The following is a 19,539-nucleotide window of genomic DNA, read 5'->3' as shown; positions in this document are numbered from 1 at the left end:
TAGAATATCTGTAGAAAGCCAGCAGCAAAGAATTCTCTCCTAACAAAAATAAAAATCAGTACATATGAAAATCTAGAAAATTGAAGGAGTAAGACTTTTGGGCTCTCAAGCTTATCCAACCATTCAATATGATTATAACTGATCTGCTCCAGGCCTCACCACCACTTATGTGCTAGTTTTCCATAGCTCCAAATTCTGTGAATTCAATTTATATACTTCCTCTTCAAATATCCCCACTAATTCAGCCTCCATAACTGTTTCAGAGATTCTTCATTCTCTGTGCAAAGGTACTATATACACCTCAATTTTAAATAACCACCATCTCAACTTGTAAAATTTTCCCCTTTTGTTTCTCCCAAAAGTGGAAACATCTCAATATCTGCCCCATCAAGCCCCCCCAGTATGCTGTATATTTCAATAAGATCACCTTTCATTTTTCTAAAACCTAAAGAATATAAACCCAGTTTCCCTTGCTCTCCAGTATAGAACAATCCTCTCGTCCCAGGAGTTAGCCTAGTGAATCACTGAGTACCACCAATGCCACTATACTTTGAAATAAGGAGACCCAAATTGTGCACAGCACTCAAGATGTGAACTTACTCACACCTAGTGCAATTGTAATACATTACTATTTCTCCAATCCTCCTGAAATAAAGGCCAACAGGCTATTTGCTTTCCTAACCCTTTCATGTACCTGCCTGCACATCCAGGTGAGATGCATTTACAACAAGTAAATTTCATTGACTTTGGAGAAGCTGATGGTTAAGTATATTGTAATTACAAAAGTAGACAACACCCAGCAGTTTTAGAAGAAAAAAAAAGTGTTTTGTAATTGTTAGTCCCTGCATTGCAGCAATTCCCACATAGATATGATTATCATTGTGCACATAGCAAAACAGTGATAGTCAGCAAGCACCTCAATACAGAAACAGACCCTACAACACTTCAACCTATAGCAAACTTGGTCCTGCCCAATCCCATCAATCTGCACAGGGACCATTGTCTTTCATACCACTCCCATTCATGTACTTACCCAAACTTCTCTTAAATATTATAATCAAACCCATATCCACCACTTTCACTGACTTTCATTCCACACTCACAGCACACTGAGTAAAGTGTCAGGACACTGGAGCAGGGATCCAATTGTAGACCCAGTACTGTACACACAGTGATATTAATTGAGTAACAAATCCCAAGGTGCAAATAAAGGCAGCATCAAAGTTCAGGCAGAGATCAAAACATCCAAAGACATCCAAAAACCAGAAACAGGAAAAGTCAATATTCAGACAGAGTACATATACAAATTCTGGAAAGGCACAGGAAAATTCATTGACACAGTCTGGCAACAAATAGGTGAAAACACAGGACTGAAATACACTGAGCAATAAACAGAGAGGCAGATGATAGGTGGAGCACAATGAGACACAGGTGGCAGCAATGCAGGTAATAATGAGAAACAGATGAGAGACAGAGTACTCAGTAATACGGGGGCCGGAGCAGAGCAGGAGTGGGGATAGGAGCACATACAAAAAGACAGAGTTCGACTGGAAGTACTGACAAGAAGTTTCCCTCCGAGTTCCTACTAAACATGGAAATTCACCATTTTTCTATAACTTGTAACCATATGAAGTAGCTCTATTTTAGTTAAAAAACTTAGGAAAATCCATTGGTGCCAAAACAGGGATCTGTTTTGTCTTATCTTTATAGTCTCACCTTAAGATAACAAGGTTATCTTAATAATACCACATTGCATAGATTGTTTACATAATGAAAGTGATAAAGTAGATCAATTTTACTCTGTTCATATGAAACTTAATCTTCAGAGAGTATTAAATGTATTAAGGATGCAATGAAATGTATAATTTAAATTAACACCAGCAGATGCTGGAAATCTGGAATAACACACACAAAATGCTGGAGGAACTCAGCCAGCCAGGCAGCATCTATGGAGAAGAATAAAGAGTCAATGTTTTGGGCTGGGACCCTTAATGAGGACTGAAAAGGAAGGGGAAAGAAGCCAGAATAAGGAAGAAGGTGTACAAACTGGCAGGTAATAGGTGAAGCCAGGTGAAGGGAAGGTGGGTGGGTGAGGGGGAGGGGGTTGAAGTGAAAATCTTGTAGTGATAGGTGGAGAAGTTTAAGTGCTGAAGAAGAAGCCCTTGGATAGGAAAAGAGAGTGGACAACAGGATAAAGTGAAAGAGGAGGGCCAGTAGAGCAAGGTGTCAGGCAGGTGAGGAGAAGAGAAGGGGTAAGAGGGGATCAGATTTGGGAAAAGAAAAAGGAGCGAAGGGGGAAGGAGGACATATCAATGTTTATGCAGTCAGGTTGGTGCTACCCAATTTGAATATGGTGCAAGTAAGTTTTTTATTGTATCTTGTGCATATGATAATGAACTGCATTCTGACTTTGACTTTGTTCTGGGTTGAATCCATTCCTTGGGTGTTGTCTGTGTGGAATTTGCACCATCTCTCTGTGACCACATGAGTTTCCTCCAGATGTTCCCATCTCCAACCACATCCTATATACTGCATGCGCAAAATATAGTTACACTTGAATTAGACAAGAAGAACCACAGGGGAATTAATGGACATGTGTAATCGAGAGTAGGTTGCAAAGATGCTAGGAAATGTGGAGAGAAGGAATAAGAGTTATGGATTTGATCACTGGGAACTGGCACAGACCTGGTAGGTTGAACAGCTACCTTTATGCTGACAGGCAGGGGATAAAATAGGAAAATGATTTTGGTTTCATCTTTTGGGCCGGGCCCACTAATAAGGCCAACAGTCAATGCCTAGTCTTAATTGCCCCTGAACATTATTGATTTTCATTTCAAAAATATCCTTTATATATGATAAACAATTATTTACAAAGGAAGAAATGGTGTATTAACCCTTTACTTTCATGGTCATTACCTTCGGTAATGTAACCTTTAAAGAAGTACCATTGCCCCTCATGGCTCCCTGAATTGATATCCTGTTCATTGTTCGAGGGGCTTCCCCACCCAACTCTATCTGTAACAGAGTGGAATGATCAAATACTCTGGTCCTTCCCCTCAGCATCTGCTGCTCAGAGCTTCAGTGCATCTCTCAGCACATACACTGGCAGACGGACTGAGCCACTCTGTAGTATTCCCTTATTGACACCTCACTGTTCTGGGAGTTTCAGGCAGACCAAAGCATGCCCTTCACTGATTTGATGGCTTCAGTTGCTGAGGATGAACTAGGACGCAGATCCTTGTATCGATCTCCACACCCACCCTGCAGCAGAATCTCCAGACCAGATGCAGACTATCATTCTCCCACCAACCCAATAATCAATCCCCGTGACCACTATGGTACCATCACCGACAGCTGCATAGGTGTGACATCCCACTCCTGTCAAAAAATTCATATCTGATTTGACCTTGGCCAGTTATTACAGGGTGTTAGCACATCTCACAGTGTTTTACACATTGTCCACATTTAAAGATGCCAGATTCATCTCCAATCTTACAGTTATTTGAGTTCAGGGGTAACAAATACAATCCATTACCAATCAACCTAAGCCTTCACACCCACAGCCTTAGTGAATTGCCAGACTCTTTTTGGGCTGATGTTTCTCCACAGGGTTTGGCGATGCTGGTGTTGTCGCTCTGTTCCTGTACCGACCACCAGTTCTGGTTTTTCTGCATGCTCAGTCTTTCAGCTGCTCCCAGACTTCCATTTCCAGAGCAGAGGGGTGGCACGCAACTTTGCTTCCTCACCCTGATATGTCTGTGGGCTCTCTTCTTTTTCTCCCCTCCACTTTTGTGCTTCTTCTGCTTGTGTCATCAGTTTCCAGTCGTTGCTTCATCCGCCGTCAGGGGAGGTCGCTGGTGGCTGTCTGCTGCATTGCCTTTTTCCCCATTATTTTCATTTTTAGTAGCCTGCTGTCTCTTTTGGTGGTGTCTTCTGGGATTTATTCCTTTCCAATACCTGCCATCCCTCTTCTCATCCCTATGTTATCCCTCTTCCATTGACTCCCTCCTTGGGGTGGGGTTTGAGGACTTGTGATTGACGGTTGGGAGGTTGAAGCGGTCACCTTTCCCTCAGTCTCACACTCTACTGGGGCCTTTCCACTGGTGTCAGCATTCCTTTGGGGATTCTTCTTGCCAGCTCTCCCTCTTATTGCCTGAGCATGAGTACGGGCATATTTTGAACAGATCTTGTAGGGGTAGCCTCCCTCCCCACACACGTTTGCTTTTTCTGCCTTCCTTGGTCTGGTAGCTGGTCCTCTGAACTCAAGAGGATAAAACCTTTTTATCTTAAGTTTTTGTCTCTTCCCTCCATCTTGGACCAGGTATTACTTTAATCCCTGGAAGACTGGTCTAACAAAATTAGATTACCTGTGAAGGAGTTTTAGTAAATGTTGAAGGCTCTGTTAAGTCAGTTACAACAACTTCATGTATATAGGAAAAATCTGTGGATTAAGTTTATATTTTTTCAGTGATATGGTACTGTGCAAAAGTCTTAGGAAGCTAGGCTATATATATATATATATATATATGTCTAAGACTTTCATACTGTAGTAATTTTATGTTTTGCTCTGTACTGCTGTGCCAAAAAGACCCAAATTTCATGACATGTGTGAGTGATGATGAACCTGATTCTGATATGGGTCTCTATTGTGGACTGAGAGTGGGAAGCCGGCAAGGAGAGGGGAGGGACTGAGAAGTACCAGAGAGACATTCTGTAATGAATAATATACAAGACATCGTCAAGGAACGGTGCCTCAAACAGGCAGCATTCATCATCAAGGATCCCCACCACCCAGGATATGCCTTCTTCTCATTGTTACCATCAGGAAAGAGGTACAGAAGGCACACACTCAATAATTCAGGAACAGCTTCTTCCCCTCTGCCATCGATCTCTGAATGGACATTGAGCCCATGAACACTATTTTATTTCTGATTTTTGCACTACTTATTTAAATTAACTATTATATATATACTTGCTGTAAATCACAGTTCTTTTCCTATATTTATCATGTATTGTATTGTACTGCTGCCACAGAGTTAACAAATTTCCCAACATGTGCCAGTGATATTAAACCTGATTCTGATTCTGATAAGACAATTGTTTGGAATCAAATAACCTTGCCTGTTGTCTTAGGGCTGGGTTTGGCACCCGCGCACCCTCCCCACACTTGGCACTCCTCTGCCTCCTGTCCCATACCCCTCCCATGGCACTACACCCTCACCATTCCTAACATCCTTTGTTCCGTCATTGTATTTCTTCCTATAGATGCTGCCTGGCCTGCTGCGTTCCACCAGCATTTTGTGTGTGTTGCTTGAATTTACAGCATCTGCAGATTTCCTCGTGTTTGCGTTCACAAACTCACCAACTCACTCTCCGCTTCGTGCTGACAAATGCAGTACTGTACAAAAGTCTTTTTTATATATATCTAAGACTTAATCACAAAGGAATAGTTCAAGGATTGATATTTCAGGTTCTGCACTATTTCTCTGTTAATGCACAGCCTCAATGTCACTACCAGCAGAGACACCCCATAATGTTAAAATCAGAAAATACTTCATTACTGTTATAAATATTGAATTAATCTAATCTAACACAGAGAAAAAAAATCGTTGTTTCATAAATTATTACCTTTGAGGACGGTTCTAAATTTTAAGCATCCTCAGGAAAGCACATTGCATTTCATTAACATTATGAAAAGTAGCATCTGTTTGGCTTGTTTCTATCAATAGCATTGAGAATCCTGTCAATATTATCCAGTGTTAGAGCCTGCTGAGTAAAAGTTAATTGATTCAAGGTTTCCAAAATTTATGACTTTTAATCTGGTCGGTGGACTCTGGTTGGCTTATCAGAAATACAATATATATTCGGAATGAAACTATGAATCAGTAGGCTCCAACCAGGAGCTTCAGCAGTTCAAAAACATTACTGCAAATAATTCCTGCTGAAGGTCTCAGCTCAAAATGTTCTTCTTCAGCTGTTAAACTTTTCCACCTATCGCTTCCTAGATTTTCACTTCAACCTCCACCCCCCCTTCACCCACCCACCTTTTCTTCACCTGGCTTCACCTATCACCTGCCAGCTTGTACTCCTTCCTTTTTCTGGCTTCTTTCACCTTCCTTTTCAGTCCTCATTAAGGGTCTTGATCCAAAACATCAACTCTTTATTCTTCTCCATAGATGCTGCCTGGCCTGCTGAGTTCCTCCAGCATTTTGTGTGTGTTGCTTGGATTTCCAGAATCTGCAGATTTTCTCTTGACCCTTATATAATTTGTTATTTTAGCAATTATTAGTTTTTATCAAATAATCCTTTGTCAGAAGAAAAGTGTATTTATGTTACAACTAAGGTACACCAACAGAGGCTTCAAATGAAATTTTTGTCTTCATGAAAGTATAACTTGTGAGCAGCTCAGTAGTGGTGGGAAGCACAGTGAAGCAGTTAGTAGAGCTGATGTCTTACAGCTCTGGTGTCTGGGGTTCGATCCTGACCTCTGGTGTTGTGCAACACACACAAAATGCTGGAGAAACTCAGCAGGGCAGGCAGCACCTATGGAAAAAAGTACAGTTGACATTTTGAGCCAAAACCCTTCGGTAGGTAGGACTGGAGAAAAAGTGCTGAGGAGTAGATTTAGAAGGTGGGGGGGGGTGTGGAAGAAGAGAGTGAAACACCAGACGAAAGGTGAAACCGGGAGGGGGAGGGATGAAATAAAGAGCTAGGAAGTTGATTGGTGAAAGAGACAGAAGGCCATGGAAGAAACAAAAAGGGGGGAGGAGCACCAGAGGGAAGCGATGGGCAGACAAGGTGAGAGAGGGAAAGGAGGAGGGAAAATGGTGAAGGGGGAGGGGCATTACTTGAAATTTGAGAAATCGATGTCCATGCCTCAGGTTGGAGGCTAACCAAATGGAATATAAGGTGTTTTTCCTCCAATCTAAGTGTAGCCTCATCACGACAGTGGAGGAGGCCATGGATGGACATATCGGAATGGGAATGGGAAGTGGAATTAAAATAGGTGGCCACTGGGAGATCCTGCTTGTTCTGGCAGCCAGAGCATGGATGCTCAGTGAAGTGGTCTCCCAATCTACGTTGGGTGCTGTCCGTGTGCAGTGAGCCTGTTTTTCCGGTGCTCTGGTTTTCCTCCATGACCCAAAGATGTGCAGATTGGCAGGTGTAGATGGCCCTGGGTGTGGTGAAGAGTGGTAGACTCTGAGGAGAGCTGGCGGGAATGTGAGACAAAATGAACAGGATTAGTGTAGGATTTGTGCTAATTCCTGCTTGATTGTCAGCACCAACTCCCATGCAATATGACTGAGTATAATTAGTTAGTCACTGCTAAAGGACATTTGGTGTGAGCATAGCCTCAACACTCACACTGTGCATCCTCTCCAATATTGATCCACTCTTGACGATTAACATAGTTCTGGAAATTTATTTGGTGGTTCTATAAATTTAGCAGAAGCTAAGCAGATGATTCAGATAGATACAAAAGTGACATTTCATAAAGTTTTCTGAATTTAAACTAGCTAATGGTGGAAACCCCTTTGAGAAAATCCCCTGTGAGATACTATAGTCAGTCATAGTCATAGTCATACTTTATTGATCCCGAGGGAAATTGGTTTTCGTTACAGTTGCACCATAAATAATTAAATAGTAATAAAACCATAAATAATTAAAAAGTAATATGTAAATTATGCCAGTAAATTATGAAATAAATCCAGGACCAGCCTATTGGCTCAGGGTGTCTGACCCACCAAGGGAGAAGTTGTAAAGTTTGATGGCCACAGGCATACGGTATGTCCTGTTGCATTCAAACCATGCAAGTTTCACATTCGTGCAAGTCTCAGTAGTGTTATAGCAAAGCTGGGCTTGGAGAGGGAACTGATGCTAGAGGGAATGAGTAGCAAAACTATCTTCACACTGAGCTAATATATGCTGTTAATACAGAGTTAATGCACTCTGAAAGTTTTTATCTGGCAGCTAATAAAAGGAAGTTTGATTATCTGACTGAAAATTCTGACTCAGGGCTTTCGCTGTGTGTTAAAATTGTGGAAACATCTACAATGCAAATTAATTAAATGTGTTAAACCATGGAAGATCAAAAGTATAAAAAGTGATAATATCCTATTATGAGGGGAAAGTGCAAAAATGTTCCACATAATGTTTCAGTGTGAAATTGCTCCTATAAATTCCTGATCTTAGCTGTGTTATAATGGGAGGTTTCTTCACTGGAGATAAAAGAAGAAAAGAGTCTGGAATTGCTGTTGGTGAGTTAATCTAATGAAATAAATTTAGTATTTTCTGTCATAGTCTACAATCTGTGGCTACATGCTTAAATTCTGCACAAGAGAGAGTCACTTGGAAGTAATTTGTCCAAAACTTCCATTATTTAACATTTTTGAGGAGTTTTGAAAGGCACTGTGTGATCAATCTTCTCTTGCATATCATATTCTAACAAGGAAGGGAAGTCAAGTCAAAATGTATGATTTTTTTATATAAAGGTCTCTTCCCAACAATATTTCACAGATTAGGTTCCACATTGAAAGAATCATGAAAACTGAGTGACTGAGACCTGACCTCCAGGGTCAAAGCAGTCAAAGCACATGAGGTTGTTTTTCAGATCTCAGTGAGAGCCAGTTATGCAGGATGGCTGACGGCCCTTTAAATAGCATGACCTTGGAGGGACATGGGATTATCAGATTATGAGGACACGCAGTCCTCTTTTATTGTCATTTAGTAATGCATGCATTAAGAAATGATACAATATTCCTCCGGTGTGATATCACAGAAACACAGGACAGACCAAGACTGAAAAACTAACAAAACCACATAATTATAACATATATTTACAACAGTGCAACAATACCATAACTTGATGAAGAACAGTCCAGGGCACAGTAAAAAAGTTCAAAGTTTCTCAAAAGTCCCACATCTCACGCAGACAGGAGAAGGAAGAAAACTCTCCCTGCCATGCCCGACCACAGTTCGACTCTCAGTCGTCCGAAAACTTTGAGCTCTGATCAGCCCTCCGACACCGAGTACCGAGCACCATCTCTATCCAAACGCTTCGACCTCAGCCTCGGTCGCCAGCAGCAGGCAAAGCCGGGGATTTTGGGGCCTACCCTCCGGAGATTCTCGATCGTTTTACCAAGAACAGGCTGCTAAGAGAGTAACTGAGAACTCTTGCAGACAAGCTAGGTTGAATACCTCGCTGTAAATGATCTTTGAGTGTTGCACTGTCGAAGAAGTTTTACACCAGAAAAAAAGTGCTTAAGAGAATGAAAATCCCACCAAAAAAGTGAGGTGATAAATTTATCACAGTGTTAAAACACCCTGATATTTATTTTGTACTCTGGTTAACTCTGAATAACTTTCCAGCTCTGAATTCCTCATGCATGTCTGGGCACAAGGCTCTGACTTGGAGCTTGTTAAAATCCCTATAATATGCTTTATTATATTGCAACAATGTTCCAAAAAGGCTGTTTACAATTAACACAGACCTCTCCTGATTTCTGGCATGCCAGATTCTTCATATGTTACTCGTTGCCGTTGACAATGACAATACTCACTTTCATTTAAGTCTGGCTCCATAAGTTTAAATCTGTTTACAACATGTGTCTCAGTTGCTGTTTGTAGATCTGCTTCTTATTATTCTGTCAAACTGATGGCTCTGGGACTTTTCAATTTGCTGCACTAGATGTACAGTAAATGACAGATAGGAAATCTTAATCTCAGTGGCCCAGAATATCCGATCATCCAATGGTGCATATCAAGTCAAGTCAAGTAACTTTTTATTGTCATTTCAACCATAGCTGCTGGTACAGTACACAGTAAAAATGAGACAACGTTTTTCAGGATCATGGTGCTACATGAAACAATACAAAAACTACACCAAACTACATAAAACAACACAAAAACTACACTAGACTACAGACCTACCCAAGACTGCATGAAGTGCGCAAAACAGTGCAGGCATTACAACAAATAATAAACAAGACAATAGGCACAGTAGAGGGCAGTAGGTTGGTGTCAGTCCAGGCTCTGGGCATTGAGGAGTCTGATGGCTTGGGGGAAGAAACTGATACGTTGTCTGGTCGTGAGAGCCGGAATGCTTCGGTGCCTTTTGCCAGATGGCAAGAGGGAGAAGAGTTTGCATGAGGGGTGCGTGGGGTCCTTCATAATGCTGTTTGCTTTACGGGTGCAGTGTGTAGTGTAAATGTCTGTAATGGCGGGAAGAGAGACCCCGATGATCTTCTCAGCTAACCTCACTATCTGCTGCAGGGTCTTGCGATCTGAGATGGTGCAATTTCTGAACCAGGCAGTGATGCAGCTGCTCAGGATGCTCTCAATACATCCTCTGCAGAATGTGGTGAGGATGGGAGATGGGAGATGGACTTTTCTCAGCCTTTGCAGAAAGTAGAGACGCTGCTGGGCTTTCTTTGCTATGGAGCTGGTGTTGAGGGACCAGGTGAGATTTTCCACCAGGTGAACACCAAGAAATTTGGTGCTCTTAACGATCTCTACGGAGGAGTCGTCGATGTTCAGCCGAGAGTGGTCACTCCACTCTCCAATATGGCAGGTATTGGAGATTATTGTAGTACTGAACAAGAGCACAATTAATCTGCACTTTCAATCCAGTGCATGGCACACGTGACATTTACCCTGCCCACACAATTTGATGATTTCTGTATCGAGCCAGTTTGTGACCATGGTCCAATTTTGTCATTGGTTATTGCCATTTCAAGCTAGCTTTCATTGCTTAAGAGTAACCCGTAACTGTTAAAAGGATAAACAGGGTGGGTAGTTTGTGTTTTGGTGCGCTCCTTCCGCCATCTAAACAAGGCTGTGTGCTCCAGATGAATAGCCTCAAGATTCTCAATACCACTGCTTCTTCTGCACTTGAGATGTTATAAACAAGGAATTTCCAGGATCTCTGAGGATGTTGCTCCTTTTTTTAAAAGAAGCACAATCTTAGCTCTTTCCCTTGGTCCACCTGGGACTTCCTTCCCATGACAAAGGCCAGAACAGGGAAGTCGTTCTGAAAGTCTGGTGTTGGGTATGTCACTGGTGTGAGGTGCCCAACATTGAAAACCAGGTGGGACTAGGGCCTCATTGCTGAAGGTGTTGGTTTGGGAGAGGACACTGATTTGTTCTTACAGTGAATTTGGAGGAGTTTGCAGAGACGACACTGCTGATATTTTTCCAGTGACTTGCTGAGATAGCTACTGTCAGTAGTCCAGCTTGTGGGGGTTCAGGATTACAGCTGTGCAGTCAACCATGAGTTTTGTGCCAAACTGAGTCCTTGGTCTCTGAATGCCAATTTCCTCAGTCAAACTCAGGCTATGCAGGTTCATTGAGGGCAGTGATGAATTTTATCGCTCATGTCCAACCTCACTGAGAAGTGGTGCCTGGAATATGGCAGGTGGGGTCTTGGAGACGGTCCAGAGGAGGTTCATGAGAATGATCCTGGGTATGAATGGATTAATGAATGAGGAGTATTTGATGGCTCTGGGCCTGTACTTGTTGAACTTGGAAGAATCAGTGGGAATCTCATTGAAACCTATTGACTATTGAAATGCCTAGATTGAGTGGAGCCAGCCAGTGGTGTAGTGACATCTGCACCGGGCTTCGAGGCGAGTGGTTCCAGGTTCAAATCCGGCTGGTTCCTGGCACACTTTCCATCTGTGCCGGGAAGAGCGTTGAGCTAGCAATTTGACCTCATAGAAAAACAAGCAAAAATGCTAAAGGACAGCAAGGTTGCCACCAGTGTGCCACAAGGTGCAGAAAGGAACAGCAACAACGACAAGATAGAGTGGACATGGAGAGGATGTTTCCTATAGTCCACTAGGACCAAATGGCAAAGCCTCAGAGTACGAGATGCCCCTTTAGAAAAGAGATGAGGAGGAATTTCTTTAGCCAAAGGATGGTGAATCACTGTCACAGACGGCTGTGGAGGCCAGGTCTTTGGGTATATTTAAAGCGGAGAGTGATAGATTCCTGATTAGTTAGGGTGTCAAAGATTATAGGGAGAAAGCAGGAGTATGGGGTTGAGAGGGATAATAAATCAGCCATGATGGAATGGCAGAACAAACTCAATGGACCATATGGCCTAATTCTGCTCCTATGCCTTGTTGTCTTATCATGAACATTTACTTCAGAGGGCAAACAACAGGAATTCTGCAGATGCTGGAAATTCAAGCAACACACATCAAAGTTGCTGGTGAACGCAGCAGGCCAGGCAGCATCTATAGGAAGAGGCGCAGTCAACGTTTCAGGCCGAGACCCTCCTGACGAAGGGTCTCGGCCTGAAACGTCGACTGTGCCTCTTCCTATAGATGCTGCCTGGCCTGCTGCGTTCACCAGCAACTTTGATGTGTGTTACTTCAGAGGGCAGTGTGTTACAGAAGGGGAATGAGATGCCAATTCTTTATTTCCCTCCATAGATGCTGCTCGACCTGTTAAGTTCCTCCAGCATTTCATGAGTAGTACAGCAGTGGCAGGTTGGTACCTGTCTTACAAATGTTAAGTGTAAAGGCCAATCCTCCTACATGTTTCAGTGAATTAGTTGTGATGGCTTTGATCTCAGCCTCTGAGCCTGCACAGCTTCAAGAGTTGTCTGCATATTGCAATACTTCTATTGCATTGAACCTAGTTATGGAATTCAGTCATCATAATTGGACAGTTTCACAGTAGTTCTGAATATCAGCTTTGCTCCTGTAGGAAATTTATTGCAGCAAGAAAGTATTGAGGCAATGACATAGCCTTGTCGACACTGGCTTCACTGAGAATAGCTCTGTTGTAGAGTTGTAGATCCAATGGTTGGTATCATGGCTTCCATGCTATTCCAATATAGAGATAAATTTCTGGGGGCAGCCAGGTATGAGCAGAGTCCAGTGAAGTCCCTCCTGGCTGATAGAATCAATGATTTTAGTGATCTTGAAAAAGGTAATGTGTGGTCATTGATGTAGCTGGCTGTATTTCTCTTGGAGTTATGTAGTTTTGAGTCACATATCATGAAAGTATGTGCTTCAGGCTGCCTTGGTCATACTGACATCAAGTATTCATCTATACAAATCCCATTTACCAACACCTTGCCCTATGCGTTGTGAAGATCATACCCACTGTGCTTCTCAATGGATGTATTCCTCACTACTCTATATGAGGCAGCTGCTCAAGAATCTCGAGGATAACTTTCTCTGCGGCAGATAGTAGGTCATTCCCTCTAGAGGTACCACTGTAGGATTTGTCTTATTTCTTACTCACATGAAGGCACCTGATATATCTGATGCGGTCAATGAGATGCTGGATTCATGGTTGCAGCTCTTCTCCATGCAATTTTAGAATTTCAGTATGGATACTGTCTGCTCCTGACACTTCATTCATTTTCATTGTTGTAGAGCCACATTTTATCAGTCAGAAGAGGAGGCAAAGATGGATCAAATAGGCTGCTGATGTATGGAGCCATAGGTGCTCATATCAAGAACAATTATGGTTAACTTTGATCTATCAGTGGGTATTGATTGTTTCTGTCCCAATATAGTGAGTTTTCCCCCTTTCTAGGCCCTCTGTGGAGTGTGTCATTCGTACTTGGACCATAAGTAGTCTTGACATTGCTGAAGACCCCGCTCATGTTGCAATGGCTCTCAATGAGTTGCTGAGCATTTTCCATCCAACATCTTTTCTGATCACAGGTGTTCTCCTGGGTGGCTGCCTTCAGATGCCTATGCATCTGTCTCCTGGTCATTCTCGTCAAATCAGTCCTACTTGTTCTTGACAGAAAAGCCAGGAATCTCTTCACAGGGATCAATGTTGTTGGAGCTTGGGGCAGCCCATCCACTGTTGGCTGGTAGTCAACAGCTGAGCTGCTGTTTGAGAAGGGTGAGTTTTGTTGGGGTTCTTGCAGCAATAACCTTTGCTACTATACTTTTGGAGCCAGTTTGATGGAAGATCTAACATTATTAGGTGGGATCAGTGCAGTTCCCATTGATACCTTAATGATGTTAATATATTTATGGTCCCTATGCTTGGACAATATTATAATCTGACAAATACAAACGCTTGGACTGTGTGTGTTGCCATGATGTCTTATCCTTCTGATGAGAGTGTTGATTGCATCTAGAATGTGCTCCATGTATTCTGATAGAAATTAGCTGTAACCTACTCCTTCCTTGCTAGTACTTTGTGTCCTTTCTCACTCTAGTGCTGAAGTCTCCAAAGGTGATCCATTTCTCTCCCTTTGGGACATGGATCAGGACTCTTTTTATGAACAGAGTAAAATTCTTGCTTGGCTCCATGACTTCCAACATTGGGGTTTATGGACTGATGTTGGGTTGCTTCTGAGTTAGAGAAAATTGTTGAGTCATCAAGTATCCAGCAGTTCTACAGTGGGAGTCACTCTTGATAGCAAAGTTCAATATGTTTCTTGTGTGCATCATATGCCAAATTGAAAACGTATTGGCACCCATTACATCCAAACAATGTCCAGCTTCGAAAGAATCAGAGTCAGAACCAGGCTTGTGATGTGAAATTTGTTAACTTGGCAACAGCAGTTCAATGCAATATATAACCTAGCAGAGAGAAAAAAATAAATAAAATAAAACATAATAATAAATCAACAAGTCAATCAATTATGTATATTGAATAGATTTTTTTTAATGTGCAAAAATAGAAATACTATATATTAGAAAAGTGACTATCTCCTACCACTGAGAAAAGGGCATGCCCTGGGTCCTTAATAATGTAATGAAATCTGCAAAAGTAGACCTTTTTCAAACAATCTGCTAGAAGAAATCAACAGGACAAGTAGCATCTGTGGGAGGAAAGGAACTGTCAACATTTTGAGTCAAAATTCTGCTTCAGGACTGCATTTTATTTTGAACTTGTGCCTAGATGTTGAGAATTCCTTTTACCTCCACAGATACTGCTCAGTCTGCTGAATTCCTCCAGCAGATTGTTTTGTTGCCTCAGATCCCGACATCTGCAGTCTCTTATGGCTCCATTTATTTTCTTCAGTCTGTGGACCCAGCAATTTTAAACTATTTGTAAGTTTGATCTTGGCTTTTTGCACAAAATATAAAAAGAGGAATGAGAAGGGCATTCTTCTTTTAAAATGTTTTTCCAAGGTTGTTTTAAATCTTTACTTTAGCCATGACCTCTCTTGCCTATGTAAATATTGAAGCAGAGGAAGGTCATACTGATACAGTAGGTCTGGGATATTTATTCATTTGTCCTTGTGGCCATAATAGTTACAGAAAGTGGTCTGAAGTCAATTGGCTTACTTAAGCTGCATGCATCAAAAATACAAATGAAGTTTGCCTAACTATTCAGCAGTGAAACATCTGTTGTGAAAGCAATCCAATACCAAATTCTTGTGAAAAGCTAGAAAATTAAAACAATGAATAAAAGTAGGATGCATTTCCTAGGTTTTAAAAGAGAACATGGACAGCCCTGTATGCATGGAAATAGTTGAAGAGTCATATAGCGTCCTTCTCCGTTGCAATATTTTGTGGCTCAAGAGATTCAGGTACATCTTTCACTTGTTTTCTGTGGTTGAAGATCCCAACAGACAAGTGTTAGAAGTGATAGAGTTATAAGGACTTTTCAAAGCCAGGTCACTTTTCAAAACCATGCTGTACACTGTTAGAAGAGAACCAGATAAGCAAAATAGCCCTCTTTGTATCCTGTGTAAAAGGTGAAAGAAAAAGTTAGATTTATTTATTAACTATACATAAAAACTTCGAAACATACAGTGAAATATATCATTTGCATCAATGAGCAACACTGTCCAAGGATGTGCTGGGCAGCCTTCAAGTGTCACTGTGCTTCTGGTGCCAGCATAGCATGTCCACAACTTACGAACCCGAACGCAGGAATGTGGGAAGAAATCAGAGCACTGGGAGGAAACAGATGCAGTCACGGGGAGAACACTGAATAGACAGTCACGGGGAAATGAACACCAATCATTGTCACTGTAAAGTGCTACACTAACCGCTGTGCTACCATGCTAGTAACACTAATGAATCCCAATTAAACTGAAGTAGGCTTTGTCAATAGTTCCTTCACAGCCTTAAAACATAATAATTAACTGCCAACTGCAGGTTGCTGTTTTTACATGCATATTCAAAAAAATATTCAGACTAACAAATGACTGGGAAGTGATATTCTTGGACATAGTTTTGTATATTTCATATTTTGAATAATTTTTCAGGAACTGCGGGTCTGGCATACTTCGGGGAATGAATGCTGAAAAAAATGTTTGGTCATATTCTTGGTTGTAGAATGATTGATTTGTGTTAATTCCAGTGATTTCTAATGCTCTGTTGTCCCTTTTGTGTTTTGTCTCTTCAGAATCATCTGCGGTGAAGCTCACGTCCTTACATGATCTTCCTCATCATCTGCAGGGCCTCTACCAGAAGGGCTTTGTTCTGGCTGTTTTTCACCCTTTCATATACCCCATCAATGGCCAGAAGACAACTCCGTTAGAAAAAATGTTCAGAGCTGTTTTGATCAAGGCAGTGGTGAGGTAAAGTTGGCCATATAAGTGGGAGATAAACACAGTAAATTAAGCTTTATTTTTGTAGTCAAAGAGTTATTTAACAATATAAATACTTAAGTTATTTATTCAGTATTGAGCACATCAGAAGTTTAAAGCTCACAGGAAGTCAGATCATAATCCAAAAAGAAACATGGATTTTAAAAGAAGCTTGAGTGTATTGACACAAGCATATTCAATGTTTTTGTGAAAGATTTCTGTCATGGAATGTACTTCTGTCAACTGTTAAAAATCGATTTAGTTGAAGGAAAGGGCATTACCTAATTTAATAGTAAGTGACTCTCTGCCATATTATACAAACAATGTCTAGTCAAGGGTTATCAGGGTAGAGCATTGCCCAAGGTTACTGATGTAATTGAGGAATAATTACCCACTTACGGTCACATCTGCAACCCGCCAGATAATTGTTATATTTCAACCAAAGCAATACAATCAATATTTTCTTCATAAGCCCTTGGGCTAGCACTCAGAAGAGAAAATTCCTTTCATTCATTTCCAACAGGCTATCACAAACTTGCACTTTAAGGCATAACAGTCTGAAGTTATCTGCCAACATAAATTGAAGTGACAGCTGAATTCAATTGTTGGACAATTTTCTTTAAGCAAAAGCTAGGTAGAGTTTCAGCATACATGTATCACAGCTTTAGAGGCAAAGTCAATTTTTGTATGATTATGAGAAAAATCTGATAGCGTTTCAATTATCTCAAAGGCATGATATTTAATGTTTACATTCCTGTTATTACTTGTTCCTTATATTGCACAATAGCTAGTGGTCGGTGTGACCGCTGAATGAAGATTTGATTTTAAAAAGAATAACAATAAATCTCTGTGGATTTAAAATAATTATTTGATATCTGGAAATTCATAACATTTTTAAGTCTGTGTAATATCGTAATATCATTCTGGATATCTTCATTTGGAATGTATCAGTTATAAATGATTATTATCTGAAAACAGACAAGCTATTGACCTTATGTTGCGATTTTCCCCAGAAGTATTAACTTTGCTTAAAAAGCCATATGCAGAGTAGGCACAGATTACGCTGGGGAGATACCACTGTTCAGAAAGTGGGTTCATTTGTGCCTGTCTTATATGTAAAGATTATGCATAAAAATCATTTGGCATCCATTTGCCTCGAAGCCTTGCCCTATATGGCTTTGGCATAAGTACAACTTCTCTGTTGCCTTTGGTTCTCCTTCCCAGCTTGATCTTATTCTCTGCTTCCTCCTTTCTATCTCCTTCATTAATGGGGTTGACATGCTTCCTAGCAGGGAGTGTGTGACAGGTGTGAGATCTGCAAGCACCAGCAGTCTGTGCTTGTTTTCCACTACTTCTAACTAGGAGAGAGTTATGATAATGATTTTGTTTAGAGTAAGGATATCCCAATTTGTTGTCTGCAGGTAGTGCAGCTGCATCACAGGCCCAGCACTGCAGGGTTGAGCCTGCCTTTGTAGAATTTGCATGTTCTCCCTGTGCCACTGCTTTGGTTTCCTCCTTCTAAAGAAGTTTTGGTTGTTTGGTTCATTGGCCACTGTAAATTACTGATAGTGTAGGTAGGCAGTGAGAGTAACAGTAGGGTATTAATAGACCTGTGCAAGTGAATAGGGAAGCAAGTGAAATTAATCGAAAATTTGGCCAAATGCTCTTTTTCAAGATCGTAAAGAAATATGGTAATTTCCCCCGTTTTGGTGCTATTTTAAAAACTCATTTAGTGTAAAATTTAAAAACAAAGATGTCTAATTTCTAGGGACACATGTATGCATCATTTGCAAAAAAGTAAAAAACGGATGCATTTCTCAGATGTAAATCTATCGTCAGAATGACAAAGGCTTCACACTTCACAGTTAAATGGTCTATTTCCTTCCTTGAAGATTTTACACCTTTTTAAATTATTATACTAGCTTGGAGATGGTGACTATTAAAATCTTGATAATTAGAAAGATTTTTGATTTATGATTTGACACAGAAATTAAAAGATTAATTTGCATTGCCTGGTTATAAAATACAACTGGGACTTTCTCCAAGTTTCCCCTTTATTTGGATATAAAAGCAACGGGAAGCTTTGCTATTCATGGTGATAAAACGTTTTTCATAAATACTGCTTTAATTTCTTGGAAACAAATTTTACATATCTTTGGCATCTGGCAAAAATATAGAGATGCATACATATATCAAAGCAATTACTCCAATCTTTTTTCTTCCGATAATCAATATAATTTTAATAAATAATGAAATTAGTGAAAATAATTTTATTTTATCTTCTATTACTGAGACATTTGTTTTAAAATATTCCTTTTAGAAAGTCATAGACCAGAAAATAGTATTGTTAGTTGTAAAGATGTGATGAACTAATAATAAGCAAATAATATACTAATAAATAATAATAATGATAGATAACTGGAGGGCTATGTGGGAGGGAAGATTGATCTTAGTAAAGGTTAAAAAGTCAGCCCATCATGGTGAGCTGAAGAGCCTGTACTGTTCTATGTAAACACCAGATCTACCTCTTTGAGGAAGCCTTACACCATATCACTTCAAGTTAACAAACCCAGTGATCTTAGTTGTATACATTCATGCGTGAAGTCCCACAGAATTGGAATTGGTTTATTATTGTCACATGTGCTAAGATACAGGACAAAGCTTTTGTTCACATGCCATCCAGACAGATCATTCCATACATCAGTACATTTAGGTAGTAAGAAAGAAAAAAGAATTCACAATATAGTTAGATTTAAAAGATATTGTTGGTAATGCTTGCAGACTTAGAATTGAGATTTAAAAGAACAGAATTATAATAATAAATGTAACAAATAGATTGACTGACAGCAACTCATAAAAAATTGCCATGCTCCACAGCATCTTGCTATATGCATTAATATTGTGAAGAAAATATTCTGTTATCTTATCCTTATATGAGATTTATTTAGCAGTGAACACCATTAGGGTAGTCACAAGAAGATACAGTAGGTGCAGGAGTAGGTGAAATGGCCCCTCAA

The 19,539-nt window shown here is 40.5% G+C and overlaps 1 protein-coding gene across 1 annotated transcript in view; it reads left to right on the top strand.

The window, feature by feature from the left end:
• The window catches only part of LOC134343598 (raftlin-like), a 106,495-nt gene that overhangs the window by 30,901 nt on the left and 56,055 nt on the right, over positions 1–19,539 (top strand). The window contains exon 3 of the mRNA XM_063042362.1: positions 16,339–16,513. Within this exon, the coding sequence (XP_062898432.1) occupies positions 16,339–16,513 (175 nt within the window). The remainder of the gene's footprint in view (positions 1–16,338; positions 16,514–19,539) is intronic.

Source organism: Mobula hypostoma, chromosome 3 (genome assembly GCF_963921235.1).
Source record: "Mobula hypostoma chromosome 3, sMobHyp1.1, whole genome shotgun sequence".
NCBI lineage: Eukaryota > Metazoa > Chordata > Chondrichthyes > Myliobatiformes > Myliobatidae > Mobula > Mobula hypostoma.
This window is presented reverse-complemented; position numbering and strand designations above follow the sequence as displayed.